The sequence below is a fragment of the Squalius cephalus genome, assembly GCF_949319135.1.
Source record: "Squalius cephalus genome assembly, chromosome: 11".
NCBI classification, from domain to species: Eukaryota; Metazoa; Chordata; class Actinopteri; order Cypriniformes; family Leuciscidae; genus Squalius; species Squalius cephalus.
In genome coordinates, this window is record NC_137132.1 from 36,091,276 (window position 1) to 36,107,195 (window position 15,920).

Sequence of the window (15,920 nt, forward strand, 5' to 3'; positions counted from 1 at the left end):
AGTGGCGGCTACGTGCGCTTTTTTGCTCCAGTCGAGTTCCCCACTTTGGCGAGTTCCTCCGCACCCCTTCGGCAGTCGGACGTTGCAGAGCGTCCAACGCCAGGCCTAATGCTGATTTACTTTTAACTTGTGCTAGGCTGGGTTCCAAATGTGGTGATCCCTGTGGCGATCCCATATAAGTATTCTTCCACGATCAGCTATCTGCAGTGAGCTCGTGTCTTTCCCTTGGCAGAGTCCCAGTCACTGTCCGGTGTAATCTCCTCCTTCACCCCAGTGACATTCAATATGTCGTACTGCCCCTAACCGGCCAGTCCATATGTGTATTCTCCACACGTTACCTCCCTTCGGGCAGGTTGTGGTTTCCGCAGCTTTCCTCTCCCCTGGAAAGGAACGCTTTCCCAGTGTTATCCAAGAGTTCCACTGTGTGGGTTATAACGGAACAGCAGTTTGAACTCCCTCTATGCAGGCTTCCGCCCCAGTCAGTTGGGGGTCGGAGAGTCTTGCGTAGGGCGCTGGATGTGGCAGCAACCGTGGCGTTTTCCATAGGAATCCCAATTACGTTGTCACGTCGACGTAACTTCGCCATGGCTGCTGACCATAGCTGCACGGCCGTCATGATCTCGGCTTTTCGGGGAAAAACAAAGGTGCGTGCGCCCGCTTCCTGTTTATACCCGCGCTGCGGGCCGAGGCGCGTGATATGATTCATGCATGCCAACGTTCATTGGCTCGTTCTGTAGACACACGAAGATGATAGGGCTCCCTGAAGTGATCCCAATTATGTCGTCACGTGGCCGTAGCATCTCCCGTTCCCTCCTTCAGGGAACGAGGGTTACATTTGTAACAGAGACGTTTTCACTCCCTCTATTGAGCACACAAAGTTTGCTACTTCAGGAGTGTCAATCGCATTCTTCAGTCAGAGTTCATAGTTCAGCTAGTTCATCTGTGCTTGAGTTCTTGAGTTTGAGCTCGAGTCCTTTATGCTAAATGGCAAGCCAAATCTCTTTACTTTCAACACACTTGAGATAAATATAAAAAGGCAAAAATGCTCCCAAAATAACAGAACCGAACTATTCAGTCATTTTAGGGATTCACAAACTCCATTTGTCACTAATAAAACTTTGCAGTGTGAATGAGAAGAACAAAGCTCTTTAAGTGGATTAAAAAGTCAGGCGAGGGGAGAAGACATGCACGTACTTTCCATCTTGCATAGCCCCTAAAGGGACATGGTGGTAAAATAAAAAATGAGACGGGAGGAAAAATAATAAGTCAATGCTTTTGCGTTCTCTCAAATGTTTTGCGTTCCCCCAAGAAACTTTGCGTTCGCTCACAAAACCTTTGGAGCTCTTTGCAAGCAAAACCAAATTTTCTGGGAGGAATGCAAAACATTTGCGAGAGAAAGCAAAAGCAACAAAAACAAATACTTTTTCCTCCATCTCAATTTTGTTTTCCTTCACCATGTCCCTTTAGGGGCTCTGTACCATTTCCTTTTGCTTCATTGCATTGTTAATCAGGTTTTAATCCACTTTTTGATCTCGGACCACCAGAATATTGTACCATTATTGTTATCTTGATCATTATTATTATTAGAATATTATTAAGCAAGAGCATTTTTTTTGTAATATCTTGAATTTGACATGGGAATTCATGGGAATAGCATCATTCTTTGTTTTCGTACAAGACATTTAACTTTCAATCAAAAATGTAACACGATAAGCGAACCCTACACATAATATAAGAGAAAGTTCTTCCGAACCACTTCCAGACACGATTATCATTAGGGTTGGGTACTGAACTCTAATTACGTCAGTACTACCAAGTAACGATTCACATCAATCGGTGCCAAATTTCAGTACTTGAGAACTCATCTGGGCGCGAGAGTAATATTTAAATACTATTTAAATACAAATCCTGCATCTTTTGCGTGTCTCTGTGTGAATGAGTGGCACAGACGCGTGGTTTCATTTACCACACACACGCACACACACTGAAGCACGCGTGACGTTTGGTTTAACTTAATAATATATTACTGTTGTACATTTAGATATCGCAATTTAATAATACTACTAACACTAATAGTGTTATGGTGTCGTCTTGGCGGCCCCTAATTTAATAACAAATGATCGTTGCGACGGAAGCGAATCAATCAAAACTAACTTTAGCTGGAAAATAACTTTATTAAAGAACCGCTATAAAGCCAAAACAATCTTACCTTAAATTATACGTTTATCTCTGTAAAGCTGCTTTGAGACAATCTACATTGTTAAAAGCGCTATATAAATGAAGATGACTTGACTTGACTAATAAATAATATAAATAATAAATAATAATTTTTAAGGAATAATCCCACTTTTTCTTCTTTGTTGTAATTTTAACAGTATAAAGCTCAGTTGTGCCGCATGTTGTTTGACTAAAAAGTTTAATTTCATATAAAGGATCAATTAAATGAATGTTTTATGTCTTCATTTGATTACTAGAAAATTTCACAACAAAACATTTCATAGAATTTTTGTTTTTATTATTACTAAAATGTTTTTTTTATATATATATATATATATATATATATATATATATATATATTATATATATATTCAACACATTCATCATAGACAATGGCAGACAGTGACCAAGGCAGCTCTAGCATAATGTCAATAACACTTCTATAAATGACTTACAGTTTCTGTACAGTTTTTGAGGTAAACATGCCTAAAGTACCGAAAAAAGGTACCGGTACCGATTAAAATGTGAACGGTACCCAACCCTAATTATCATGCATTTAGTGTCAACAGATATCACCTTTAACTCACTTTGGTTGATAGAGTGTCACTTGGTGATTGTATTACAATACAAAGAGAAAATGTCAATGTCAAAAACAATATTCTCTCTAAAGAATAGGACTATATTGTTTGTATGGCATGATGTTGAAAACGCTCTCAAAGAGGCTTTGAAAACTGATGCTAATCTCTCAGGTGGCTGTTTCTTTTCTCAGTAAACTCTCTGGGGATCAGCGATGAGCTCAAACAAAAGTTACAGGACGTGATGGTGGACAGACATAAGCTAACGCTGGGAAAAACACTCGGGGAAGGTGAGCGTTACATGACTGCTGTTGGGATCTGTGACTTGTATTGTCCGGACTCACGATCAGATCAGATAAAGGCTTGTGTGTGTGTGTGTGTGTGTGTGTGTGTGCAGGTGAGTTCGGCTCTGTTATGGAGGGTTCACTCACTCAGGAGGACTCTGTGCTCAAAGTGGCAGTGAAGACCATGAAAAGTGAGTCAATAACGCCCACAGCATCTTTGAAAACACATGCAATCATTTCCATCCAACTAACTTCATCCTCCTGCTGTGTTTTGCTCAGTTGCTATCTGCACTCGCACAGAAATGGAAGATTTCCTGAGAGAAGCAGCGTGCATGAAGGAGTTCGATCATCAGAATGTCATGCGGCTTCTAGGTAAGTGGGGTCACACTTTCAGTAAAACACTAAACAATCTCCTGACATGAACCTACAAGAAAGTTTTGCCCATTTCTCCTCCATGTCACCAAATACAGTAACAGGAGATGGTCACATGACACCACTTCTATTGGTAGTCAACTAATCTTGTAGATAAGCTTAGTCTAACTGACTGATATTTTAGTAAAAACAAGGTATTCCATATCGCTAAGACACATTTCTCAATACTCAATACTTCAAAACTCTTTACACAATTCTCCTAACCAACTTTCAACTTGGAACAGCAATTCATTTCACATTCAAAATGCACTAAAACTACCAAAACACTTCATAGATGTCTCAAAACTTTTTCTTTTGAAAAAGTTCTTTACAAAACAAGAATGACACTCTCTACTGCTTATGATTGACTGCAGTTTGTTACATAGTCCATGTTTACATTACAGTACAAAATTATTCCTGAGTTTTCCCCTTTTGTATAGATGGTAATTAAATTGAAATTGTGTTAATTAAATTGTGTAGGTGTTCAGATACATCTAATTGCTTGATAATATTTTATTTTTTAGACTTCGATATGTTATTACTGTAGAAATTTAGCGAATTTGTCTTATTCAGTTTTGTATTATGCTAGGTTTTGAACTTAAGTTTAATAGTTTTGAAAAGAGTATGCAAACGTGCAAATTGGTCTGTAGGTTCAGTGGGTTTTGGTGGTGTTTGTGTCTAAGTGAGAAAAGAGGTGATGTAATTTGAAAGATGTTGTCATTGAATGCATTTGTGCCAAAGCAATGATAAATGATCCAGAGTTTAGCCCACATAGACTGCTGTTTTGATCATTGAGTGAAGAGTTGAAAAAGTGACCTAAGTATTGAGCAATGTGTCTTAGAGATTGTAAAAACTGGAGATTGTACACTTTATTTTACAGTATGTGTACTTACAGTGTAGTTTCCAAGAAATGTACATGGGTTAAGTTTAAGGCTAAGATCAGGCAGTTTGATGAGGAGAAGTGTGCTGTTACTTTACTGACATTGTATTCAGAAAATGTGAGAAATGTGTTTGTTTGATATGGTTGTGTTTGTGTGATAGGTGTGTGTCTGCAGACAGTGGAGAGTGAAGGCTATCCGTCTCCTGTTGTCATTCTTCCCTACATGAAGCATGGAGACCTGCACAGCTACCTGCTCTACTCCAGACTCGGAGACTCTCCTGTGGTGAGTTCACGCGCACCGAAACACTGGAAGAAGAGAGATCTGGAAGAGATAAAAAGGAAAAAAAGAGGTTTCAGCATTGCTTAACCTAAAAGAGTGGCAGTTCCCTTTAAAATAAAAATAGCACTGTCATTATTTACTTGCCCTCATGTCATCCTAACCGGTCTGACTTTCTTTGTTCATGCTGCTCTTTTTCATAAAAGCAATATAAAAAATATTCATACATTCATGTGGTTCCAAACCCTTTTTGGTGAGTAAATGAGGACTTTTGAACTATTCAGAAAAAAAAAACAGTGGTAACACTTTACAATAAGGTTCATTAGTTAACATTAGATAATGTATTAACTAACATGAACTAACAATGAGCAATACATATGTTACTGTATTTATTAATCTTCGTTAATGTAAGTTAATAAAAATACAGCTGTTCATTGTTTGTTCATGTTAGTTCATAGTGCATTAACTAATGTTAACAAATGCAACCTTTGATTTTGATAATGTATTAGTGTATGTTGAAATTAATATTAACTAAGATTAATAAATGCTGAAGAAGTATTGTTCATTCTTAGTTCATATTAACTAAGTTAGTTAACTAATGTTAACTAATGAACCTTATTGTAAAGTGTTACCAAAACAGTTAAATATTTTGGATTTTATACTCAGATTTAAAACATTGGCTCATACAGACACATCTGTGATACAGCCTATCCTATCTAGCACCAACGCTACTAAAACAAGTCTATTTTTTCACCATCGGTTATGAATGCAAACACTGTGAAAGCAAGTCGTTCACAGTGAATGATTCTGTCAAGATCAAACTAATGACCAGTTTGTTTTGAGGCACATTCTCATGGTCAGAGTTGGGAAACTCCTTTGCTGTCATAAATTAAGTTCCTCTAAAGGACAGACGTGAGGCACACGCTCACAATACATTGTCTCAGGAACATGTTGTACCGCAAAGTGTTTTTTAACGCCCACTGGTCTATAATTTTTGTTATTGTCAATGTACGTGTCTGAGGTCAGAGCAGTTTCTGGGAGAGTCTCTGGCACCACCTGCCTGTCACACGAAGAACTCACAGAAACATCTAATGACAAATGTTACATTACATTGGAAGATGCATTAGCTTTCTACAGCAGTTTGAAGACCAAAATCATTACTGTTTTAAATATCTAAAATATCTTTGTCTCCTGTGTGTAGTATCTGCCCTCTCAGATGCTGGTGAAGTTCATGACAGATATCGCCAGAGGAATGGAGTACCTGAGTGCCAAAAATTTCATTCATAGAGACCTAGCAGCTCGAAACTGCATGTGGGTGAAATAAACACACACACACACACGCACGCATTCTTGTACATCTATCTTTATGAGGACATTCATTGACACAATGCAATCTCTATCCGCTTACCCTAACCTTACCCATCACAAATAAGTGCCTAACCCGAACACTGACCCTAAACCGACCTTAACCTCATCATAATCTTATCCCTAAAACCAAGCCTTGACCCTCAAACAGGCCTTTAAGGGCTCTCAGAAAGTGAGGACCGGCCAAAATGTCCTCTATTTACTCTCTTTGTCCAATGGTCTAAAACTCTAACTGGTCCTCACAAAGATAGTTGTACAAGTACACACACACACACACACACACACACATTTTCTACTTACAGTACTACAGATATGGACATGCAATATTAATTCGAGTTTTTTTCTTCCCCTCTCTGCTAACCAGGTTAAATGAGAACATGAATGTGTGTGTGGCTGACTTTGGCTTGTCTAAGAAGATCTACAATGGGGACTACTACAGACAAGGGCGCATCTCTAAGATGCCTGTCAAGTGGATCGCCATTGAGAGTCTGGCAGACAGAGTCTATACCACTAAAAGTGATGTGGTAAGACATCGTCCATTTAATGAATAGATAAAGACTGAGAAAGAACTGATTCATATCATTAGTAGTGGACATGATTTTGATCGCTATTGGAGAGATAATCTAATCTCAGTTTTGCAGCCATAGTCGGAAGGTGAACCAACTCCAGGATAAGACTTCGCATTTAAAAACACATTTCAATAGATTTCCTTGAAATAGTTTCAAGTTACGTCTCAAAGCACAACCTCCACATCCCAAGCCAGAGTTTTTGTCCAGAAAATTTTGACGTTTTGTTTTTTTGTACGAATTTTTTACTTCAACGGAGTGTTACAAAACTTGGTAAAGGTTTTGGCATTTTGGAACACAACCTAGTTTAGGTTTATGGCTTTGATTTTCTCAGAGTTTTAGAGTAAAACATATTTTGGAAAATATATTTTATATAAAATTTAAAAATACTATTTTTTATGTATTTTTCATAATAATAAACGTAACTTTTTTTAGCTTTTAAGATTTTTCACTTCAGCAATAATCTGCCAATTTTCTTCTTTAAAAAGAAATCAAACTTAAGTCTGTGCTCTAAAGCGTTCAATATTTACAACAGTTTAAGTTGGAAATTTCATTTTCAGATCAATGCTCAAAAAGTGGATAACAGGCAATACGTTCACAAACATAATTTCGGGAGGAGTGAACCCATCTAATCTTTCAGTTAACTGCCAGAGCATGCAAGCAGCCGCTCACCTTGTTCTGGCATCCGCTGTTTTGGCATTCCCCCACCTCCCCACCTCCCCACCTCCCCACCTCCACCAACATCATTTAGGCGTCTTGCTTCCTCAAGGCCCTCCACTGCGGACAGCAAGCCAAATACGCTTAACCTTATTATCTTAAAGATAATATGGGCAAAGGAACTTGTGAAATGGATCATAGCTATTCCATAAATATAAGTTAGTACCATAAAATCCCTAAAAAAAAATAAAAAATAATAATATATATATATATATATATATATATATATATATATATATATATATATATATATATATATATATATATTATCAAACAACAAAAACAGAAACACATTGGATCATATTACACATCTGTTTCGCCTAAATGCTATTATTACGGAGAAAGCAGATCCTAGAACAGCAGTTATGTGGGCAGTTTTTCAAAACGTCAAAACGTAACCAACACCACCTGATCAACTTTTTTGTTCACCTGAGAGTTACAACTCAGATACAACAGCCAACCAAAATCTAAAGTGAATGATTTAAGGGTCAAGAGCCCAACTAAAGCAAACACTGATCACCATAACGGTGTCTTAAAAAATTTGATTTTCTCCTTTGGTGATTCTGCTTGTTAACATCAGGTGTCTTCAATAATGAGCAATCATCACTCAATTAATCACTTAATTAGCTCATTAACTTTAACACTCTTGAGTGTTAATTTAACACTCATATTTTAACACTTTAACACTCTTGAGCCTGGAGCCATATAAACTCCCAGGAGAGTTCATTTAACACTGGACTTTTTGCTGTGTCACTGGATTATTTGTTTTGGTTGAATGTAAAAATATTAATTGTAGGATAATTGAACTTAATTAACTTAATTGTTTTGGACAAAATTAAGACTGTTAACCTTATTCAACTAAACGGCATTGGATTAACCTTATGTAATTAACTTAAGTTAATTAAATAAATAATGTTACAATGTAACCTAGTTACGTGGAACCTGTTGACATAAAAAAGTTAATTAAAGCCAACATAGCATTTTTTAGAGTGTTCATATTATTTATGAGGATGCATTTGTGTGTCCCGCAGTGGTCATTTGGAGTGACAATGTGGGAGATTGCGACTCGAGGTCAGACGCCGTACCCTGGAGTGGAAAACAGTGAAATCTACGATTATCTGAGGCAGGGCAACCGTCTGAAACAACCTCCAGACTGCCTGGACAGCATGTGAGTATGCCTGTCAAAAACCTGAAAGGCTTTTTACACTATGCTTAGACCTGGCTTAACATGTTTTTAACCCCTGGTTAAAACCACTTCCAACCTCAGCTTAAGGATATCTTCACACTTGTCATTATGAAAGGAGGTAGCACCGCTGGGTAATGAGAGTAATAAAATAAACCAGGGCTATTTAATGCAAAAAAGACACCTGATTTTGTACACGCTTAGCTCTTTAAAAGCCTCTAGTGACACCAAAGGGAATTGAATATATAATGATAGTTTCCAAACTGGTAAACAATTCAGTCAGTGGATTTGGTTGTGGCACAGCAGTAGCACTTATACCCCTATTCGGACGGGACGAGTTTAACATGGAGAGGTGGGGTAAAGTAATTATTACCAGAGCTTCTCAGTGATCTTAGTCCCGTCCGAATGTGCATCTCAGTAATCATTACAGACAATAGCAATAAAGATTACGCCGATTTTTACCTTCAGTAAAAAGGTCTGGAAAAATGACCTCAGGTAATACTAATCCTGTGCGAATAAACCCACCTTAAATATCGATGTAAATATTCCTGTTTAAAAGTAGTTTTCCGCGGCTTTTCAAGTCTGGATGCGCTTGAAAAAGCATTCAGTTGCATTCCAGATGCTGGGACAAGTCTGTGGAAAAACTCAAGTGTGTTCCACACACCATTCAGATCAAAAAGAAGGTCGAAAGCACTTCTTTAGTGTTAGGTAAGTGCCTATATTACCAATATAATCCAACCTTAATTTAATTAATCCATCATTCGACTGGACCTAACTCTTTATATATAAATATAGGTTAAATGTGTTTGCGCTTGTGATATCAGAAAGCAACGCTAATATGCACATGATGACAGGAGGGTGACGGCGATGCGTAAATCGAGTTACTCTCCCACTTCTGATAGTTTTACTGAGATTTCTTATCCCGTGCGAAATGGCCATTATTATTGCAGACGTCCTGTGGTAAAATTACATGACTCCCTCTAACTTATCCTGTCCGAATAGGGCCTATCACTATTTTATTATAGTGTTCTGCCCAATATGCAGTTTAAAAAAAACGGTACTGATTAAGAGCTGGTTCTTGATCCTCAGCCCTACTCATGTGCTATATTACAAGTCTTATAAAGTCAAACCAGAGCATTGTGTGAGGAAAAGACCACATTTCAAGTTGTTTTTTTAATGAAAACCATCGAGTTCAAAGGTACAGCACGCACATCCAAAACAATAAAACTGGGTACTGGGCAGACAAGTAGTTGCAAAGGTAAACAATGCAGATTTGACAACCAGACAGTCATGTCTGATGAAGGGCTTGGGCCCGAAACGTTACACGTGGTGAGCAACCATTAAAATTGCTAAGGAGCATTTTCTGGTGTGCGGACTCATTGTTTACCTTAATGAAAACCATCCCCTCTACCATTGCTCTCAAATATTTTTCATGTTACACAACATTAAAAAACACACCGCGTCCAATCACGAGACAAGCGATGTTTGACGTCCTTGACATCTATGTGTCTCTCTCTGTTTTCCACAGCTATTCCCTGATGTTTTCCTGCTGGCTGTTGAGCCCGAAGGACAGACCGAGCTTCCAGATCTTGTGCGGTGAGCTGGAAAAGGTCCTGGAAGATCTTCCGAGCCAAGACCCGGATGAGATACTGTATGTCAATATGGAGGAGACCTCTGGAGAGCTGGGGGCCGTGGGGGGCCGTGACCCCTTAACGGGGGGTGTCCCCTGTGTTCTCGGGGCCCTGAAGGGTTCGGGCTCCGTGGCCACTGTAGAGGTCCACCACCCCAACCGGTACGTGATCTGCCCCCAACATGAGAACCAGCGCCTGCTCAGCGCAGACTCCCTGGAGAGCCTGAACCTCACGGGCTCCGCACCCGTCCCGCTACTGCAGCCCTCGTCCTGCTCCACTCCAGTGCCGCCCTCGGAGACTCAGTCCTCAGAGGAAAGAGACGAAATGAAGAAAGTGCCCTGGCAGGGATGATGCTGCCCAGACTGCTGAGCTATTGCTCCTACCCCGTCACTTTGCACAGACACTCCACACACTCCACATTCAGCGTTTAAATATGCAAATATTTGCATTCCAAATTGTCATTTCTGTTCAGTGTAGGTTATAAGAAGTCATAATCAACTTTCTGTCTTGCACTGTGTCGTAACCAGAAAGGATGTGATAAGTTTCCAGTGAGAAAGTCATTTGTCTATGTGCAGCAACAAAACCAAATTGCTGCTCACTGGCATATTTAGCAGTGTTTGCTTAATGTTTCTCACACTCAGGGTTGGGAATTTGAACACCCCCCTAGCCCTGTATATTACACTTCGGTTGTAAGGCTTGTTGCTGTTACTTTTCAATGAGACACAACTTTAAAGAGTAACTTAGACTTGCACTGAAGGAGAGGCCTGAGCCATATCTAGCGATCGAGGCTTGATAACACACGTAACACTCTAGTAAACACATGGAAATGCTACTCCATTTGCTGTGGTAGGGAAATCTTGTTCTTATCTTCAAATCTTGTTTGCTTTTATCACATCACAACTGGTTAGGACATGGTGTTGGACTCCAAAACGTTCAGATATTCAGCACCCCTACTGCAGCCTTATGAGACTGATATCAGTCAACTGGGATCTGACCAGTTAAAGCCCTTTTCTGTGAGGTCTAAGCTCATGGGATAGTCAGCATGCTGCTGATATTGATCACACCAACTCAGGAGGTGATTGGATTCACAGTGACCAATGACACAAAGCTCAGATTCAGCAAATGCCGTGGAACTAGCTTGACACTGCCACTCTGTAGACTGGGATAGAACTGGTCAAAGACTGAATCTGTGTCCTTGACATAAACTCTCTCAAGTCTCCTGACCAGCATCTTTTTCCAAAGAAACACATGGAGGATGACGATTACATTCCATGTTTGGTCTAACATGTCAAACCAAATCCTCAGTGAGTGTGTGCGTGACCTGGAGACACACTCGCGCTAACCTACGTGCTAGCGTACATTTTGATATCTCTGTTTCAAAGGTTTTCTGAGTCAAAAGGTTTGTTTTTTATGCATTGATTTGAGACCAATTTTGTGGTTTCTGTCAAGATTCGCAGGTGTAGAGGAGTAGACTAGACTAAGGTCTTTGCTTCTCAGAGACCCTGCCCCAGACTCAAGCACAGCATTGTTTTACTTGTTTCCTAATGTTTTTTTGTAAATTTGATATTTTGCACTAATCAATTTTTTGTCAGTGTATTGTTTGTTTATCTTTTGTTTATGCATTTTTCAATTTTTTTATCTGACATGGACATTTAGACAGTGTATGATACAAAAACATTTACCATAATAGTATCATATTATGATAAAAAAATAAATAAAATTTAAATAGAGTTTCCAAATAAGGTCAAATGCAGATGACATTTAGCTGATTGTTATTTTGCCATTTTATTTGCTAAAAATGGTCTTTTGTTAAAGTAATTTCTTCCACTCAGCCTTCAATCTAATCTGAAATTTAAATAAGTGAATTAAACATTCTGAAACGATCATCACAGAACCAATGTTTGGAAAAAAAGATGATTATGGATGTATGTGGTACTAGTAAGATTGACTGAGGTACTTTTAAGCCACAATGCTTTAGATACATATAGCATTTGATGACAAATGATATACTATCTAAATGATGTTCATGTATGCCAGTGCACCGTTGGAATCATCTATGTGACATTTTTTGCTGTCTACGCACCTTTTAGTGTATGAAATATTGGTCCAACATTAACTTGACAGCACAAAACCCCCTGCAAAATGTCGTCAGTCACCTTTTGTGTATATTTGCATGCTCACATTTTCAGCACATTTTCTTTCATGATGTGGAACACTGTGTGTAAATACATGGATTTGAAGTGTCTCATCTGACCTCAGCTGAAGAGGACAAATTGAAACCCCTTTTGCGTGTGGTATTTCAATGCAAAAACCTGCATGTTATTCGCTAACTAGCGGCAATCTGGAGGCCAGATGAATGGCCATCTTTGAGTCGTTCAGTTTAAATTCATTGTCATTTGTTGTTCACCCAGACAGTCCTTTCCCTAGGTAAATTAGGCTCATTATAGATTGTGCTTTATTCACAAATACAGAATTTTATTTAATATTACATTTAATATTATGTTGATTGTCAGTAAATCACACAATGAGGATCAAATGGTGTGGAAAAGAATTATAACCGGACGATTTTTATGTACCGAAAAGTGCAGTGACAGAAGTACAAATATTGTTTTATCAAAATATGAATTCATAGACAGAAGCACGCACTTGAAAGTGCCTTTGAAAGCCAGTATTTCGCCTTAAAGTGGCTGTTATGGTGCACAAATGTTTAGCTTTAGGTTTATATGTCTAATGTTGTCTAGATAACATCAATGTATGTCATTATTGTGATTTTGATAAGCTTTGTATTAAAATAAATACTACCTGCACAGTTGAGGATTTGTGTGTGTGTGTGTGTGTGTGTGTGTGTGTGCGCGCGCACGTGCGTGTGTGTTGTTATAATGATTGCACAATTAATGTAAAAAAGAGACTTGTTATTGAGTGCAACAACTCACGGACATTGATCACAACATTAATTGATGGAATTATGAATATTTGTGAATATACAAATGAATATAGCAGACCTGGAGAACACAATGGTAAGTTAATTTATGAAGGCAGCAGGATTAAAGCAATGCAGGAGTGACTTTGATAGTAGAGTAGAGGATTGAAAGGCTGAATGATAACTGGTTTCTTGGCAGGCAGGAGATGATACATGCACACACACACACACACACACACACACACACACACACACACAAGCAGACGAGACGAAGATCACGGAGAGGAACACCAGGAGATAAGGCGATCACCTTACGGAAAGGAAATGTATTTCTACTTCCATATTTCCATCAATATATTAAATGGTTAAAATACATTGAAAAATATATGGAGTAATATATTGCCTTATTACAATGTATTGAATAATACATAAGGAAATACTGCTTTTCATATATTGAAAAATATGTGACAATATACATTGTTTTTACTATGTTGCACTAATGTGTATTCACAAGAGTTATTTTTACTCAATTGAGTTGTGTTTCTGCTACACAAAGTTTTTGAGTTGAGTTTACGAGGAAGGTTAATTGGTCAAACACAAATTAGTTGAGTTCAAAATACTCATAATTCTGAGTTAAACCGAGGCAATATTTTTACAGAGTGTGGAAACTGACTGTCTTAAATATCTCAGGCATGTTTTACACACAATTTCAAGTTGTAAATTCAAAGACATACAAAACAGTGTTTGGACAATGATAGACCATTTGGTTTGAATTATAGTGACCATTAGTGATCAGTGTTTGCTTTAGTTGGGCTCTTGACCCTTGACTTTTTAACAAAGCTTTTTTTCTGGCTGTTGTAACTGTGTCTGTAAGGTATATTTGCTATGGCAAAAAAACAAAAAAACAAAAAAACAAAAAAAGTGAAAATCCTGAGGATGAGCTGTTGCCGAGAATTTTAGTAAATAAGGATGTCCCTTATTTACTGATGGTGTCATCATCATGTAGACTGATTCACAGTCTATATATATAATATATAACATGGTATATTGTCATGGTCTGCCTGTTTGTTTTCGTTTTCATGAACTTTTAGTTTGTATTTCCTTAGAATAGTGAACAAGCAATCACATGCTGTGGGACAGTGAAACTGAGATTCACTTCTCTCTTCTGCAGAATATTACCAGATTGAAAAATATTAAGAATTTAAACAAATTTACACAGCAAGAAGAAAAGAGATGTCTATGAAAGAGGACAACTAAAATAAAAATAAAATTGTTTCGCTTTATCAGTGCAAGTAAAATTTGTGAAGTTAGTTTATACAGTATATAGGTATAGAGAGAACAGTACATTTAAGCTCACATAGTCATTTCTATAGCTTTATCTATTGATTTTAAAGTTCATTACCCTTATATATTTATATTCATTTAAACTGCATGCTTAATAATAATTCATCAACTTAAATTGTACATGTGTAATTGATTAAGGGTATAATAATTACATAAAAATATATAATATAATATTATCATTATAAATAAGCATTGCTAAAAGACAGACCATTTTTTCTTTAAAAATCATTTGCTAAGTAGTGACATTTAATTTAGAGTTGAAACAAGGGGAGTGACTTTATTGCATTAAACGTGACACTTTGCTAACATCTGATTGGTCCAAATTATGTGCTTGAGATCTCTTACCTGGAACATAACCTGCCCCGGAGCGGGTTAGGCGTGGTGTGTTAGTTACTATGGCGATGAAACCAGTTTCATGGCTAAAACCCAGGGTTGGCACAAACTCAACTTATGTAACACACCGGGCTAGTCACCTAAACAGCTTCATGGCATACGTATCTGCATAAACAACGACTGACAAAGCCAACAAAACAAGGTGAAGACACACCTGGTGAAGACAAGGGGAAAAAACTACAATCTGACTACAAAATGTCACATGGGACAGAAAACAGGAAGTCCACGGACAAACACAGAGAACGTGACAAGTGCTCATATCCTGAAGAATGTGCTTTATTTTTCTGCAATCCATCCAAAAGTTCTTACATTTGCTGACTCAATTCCCAGCAGTTTATCAATATTTTTTTTTTATTTTTTTTTTATTATACAAGATTCATGATGTCCCTTTACAGCCATCCAGTATGCCAACAATAATACCGGTAGTTTACACATTTCTACCTGTAGAGCAGGAATGGGAGATCTAATTGCCCTAATCTTACAGTAAATTTAGTAGGAAAAGTAGTACACTTTGAGCTTTAATCTTACACTAGAACTTGCTCTCATCTGTGAGAAACAAATAACCAGAGTTTACTGATAAGCAAAATCTCCACTTAGCAGCCCATTTTCCTCACCTCATCACCTTTTCAACTCCTGCATCAACCTGGAAAAAAAAAAAAAAAAAGATAATGAAGTTCTTGAACTTCAGACAAAAAGAGCAGGTGCTGAGAGTGGCCTGGTCCAAGGGGACGGTTTCATACAAAGAACACACTCTCTGTTTTCATCCAGATGTTTCTGCTGAAGTTCACAGTAGGCAGAGAGCTTACGATGGTGTCAGACAGAGGCTACGAGAGAGAGGAATCAGTAAACACAGGGTCATCTACCCTGCTCGTCTACTTGTTACACACCAGGAGAAATCAAGGGTGTTTGACACAGCGACTGCAGTGGAGAGCTTCATCGAAGAACTAGACAAAGAATAAAGGTGGGCTCAGTTCAGCTGGACTATTACAGTCTGGAAAGAAGATTATATTCCACAAATACCGTTATCCTCTTTTAGTGGGGAGGACTGAATTAGCCTAACAGTAATTTGTTCGATCTTGACTATAATTAAGCATATTCAGTTGTTATTGCTCTATGGAGGTGTGAAAATGTGTGTTTATATTTTAATGTAAGTGAGA

At 38.0% G+C, this 15,920-nt stretch overlaps 1 protein-coding gene and 1 long non-coding RNA gene across 2 annotated transcripts in view; both read left to right on the plus strand.

Moving 5' to 3' along the window:
- The window catches only part of axl (AXL receptor tyrosine kinase), a 48,185-nt gene extending 36,055 nt beyond the window's left edge, over positions 1-12,130 (plus strand). The window contains exons 13-20 of the mRNA XM_079885644.1: positions 2,987-3,082; positions 3,190-3,267; positions 3,356-3,448; positions 4,529-4,650; positions 5,846-5,955; positions 6,374-6,533; positions 8,324-8,460; positions 10,004-12,130. Coding sequence (XP_079741770.1) covers positions 2,987-3,082; positions 3,190-3,267; positions 3,356-3,448; positions 4,529-4,650; positions 5,846-5,955; positions 6,374-6,533; positions 8,324-8,460; positions 10,004-10,457 — 1,250 coding nt within the window. The 3' untranslated portion in view covers positions 10,458-12,130. The remainder of the gene's footprint in view (positions 1-2,986; positions 3,083-3,189; positions 3,268-3,355; positions 3,449-4,528; positions 4,651-5,845; positions 5,956-6,373; positions 6,534-8,323; positions 8,461-10,003) is intronic.
- The window catches only part of LOC307166921, a 293,883-nt gene that overhangs the window by 227,682 nt on the left and 50,281 nt on the right, over positions 1-15,920 (plus strand). The window lies entirely within an intron of this gene.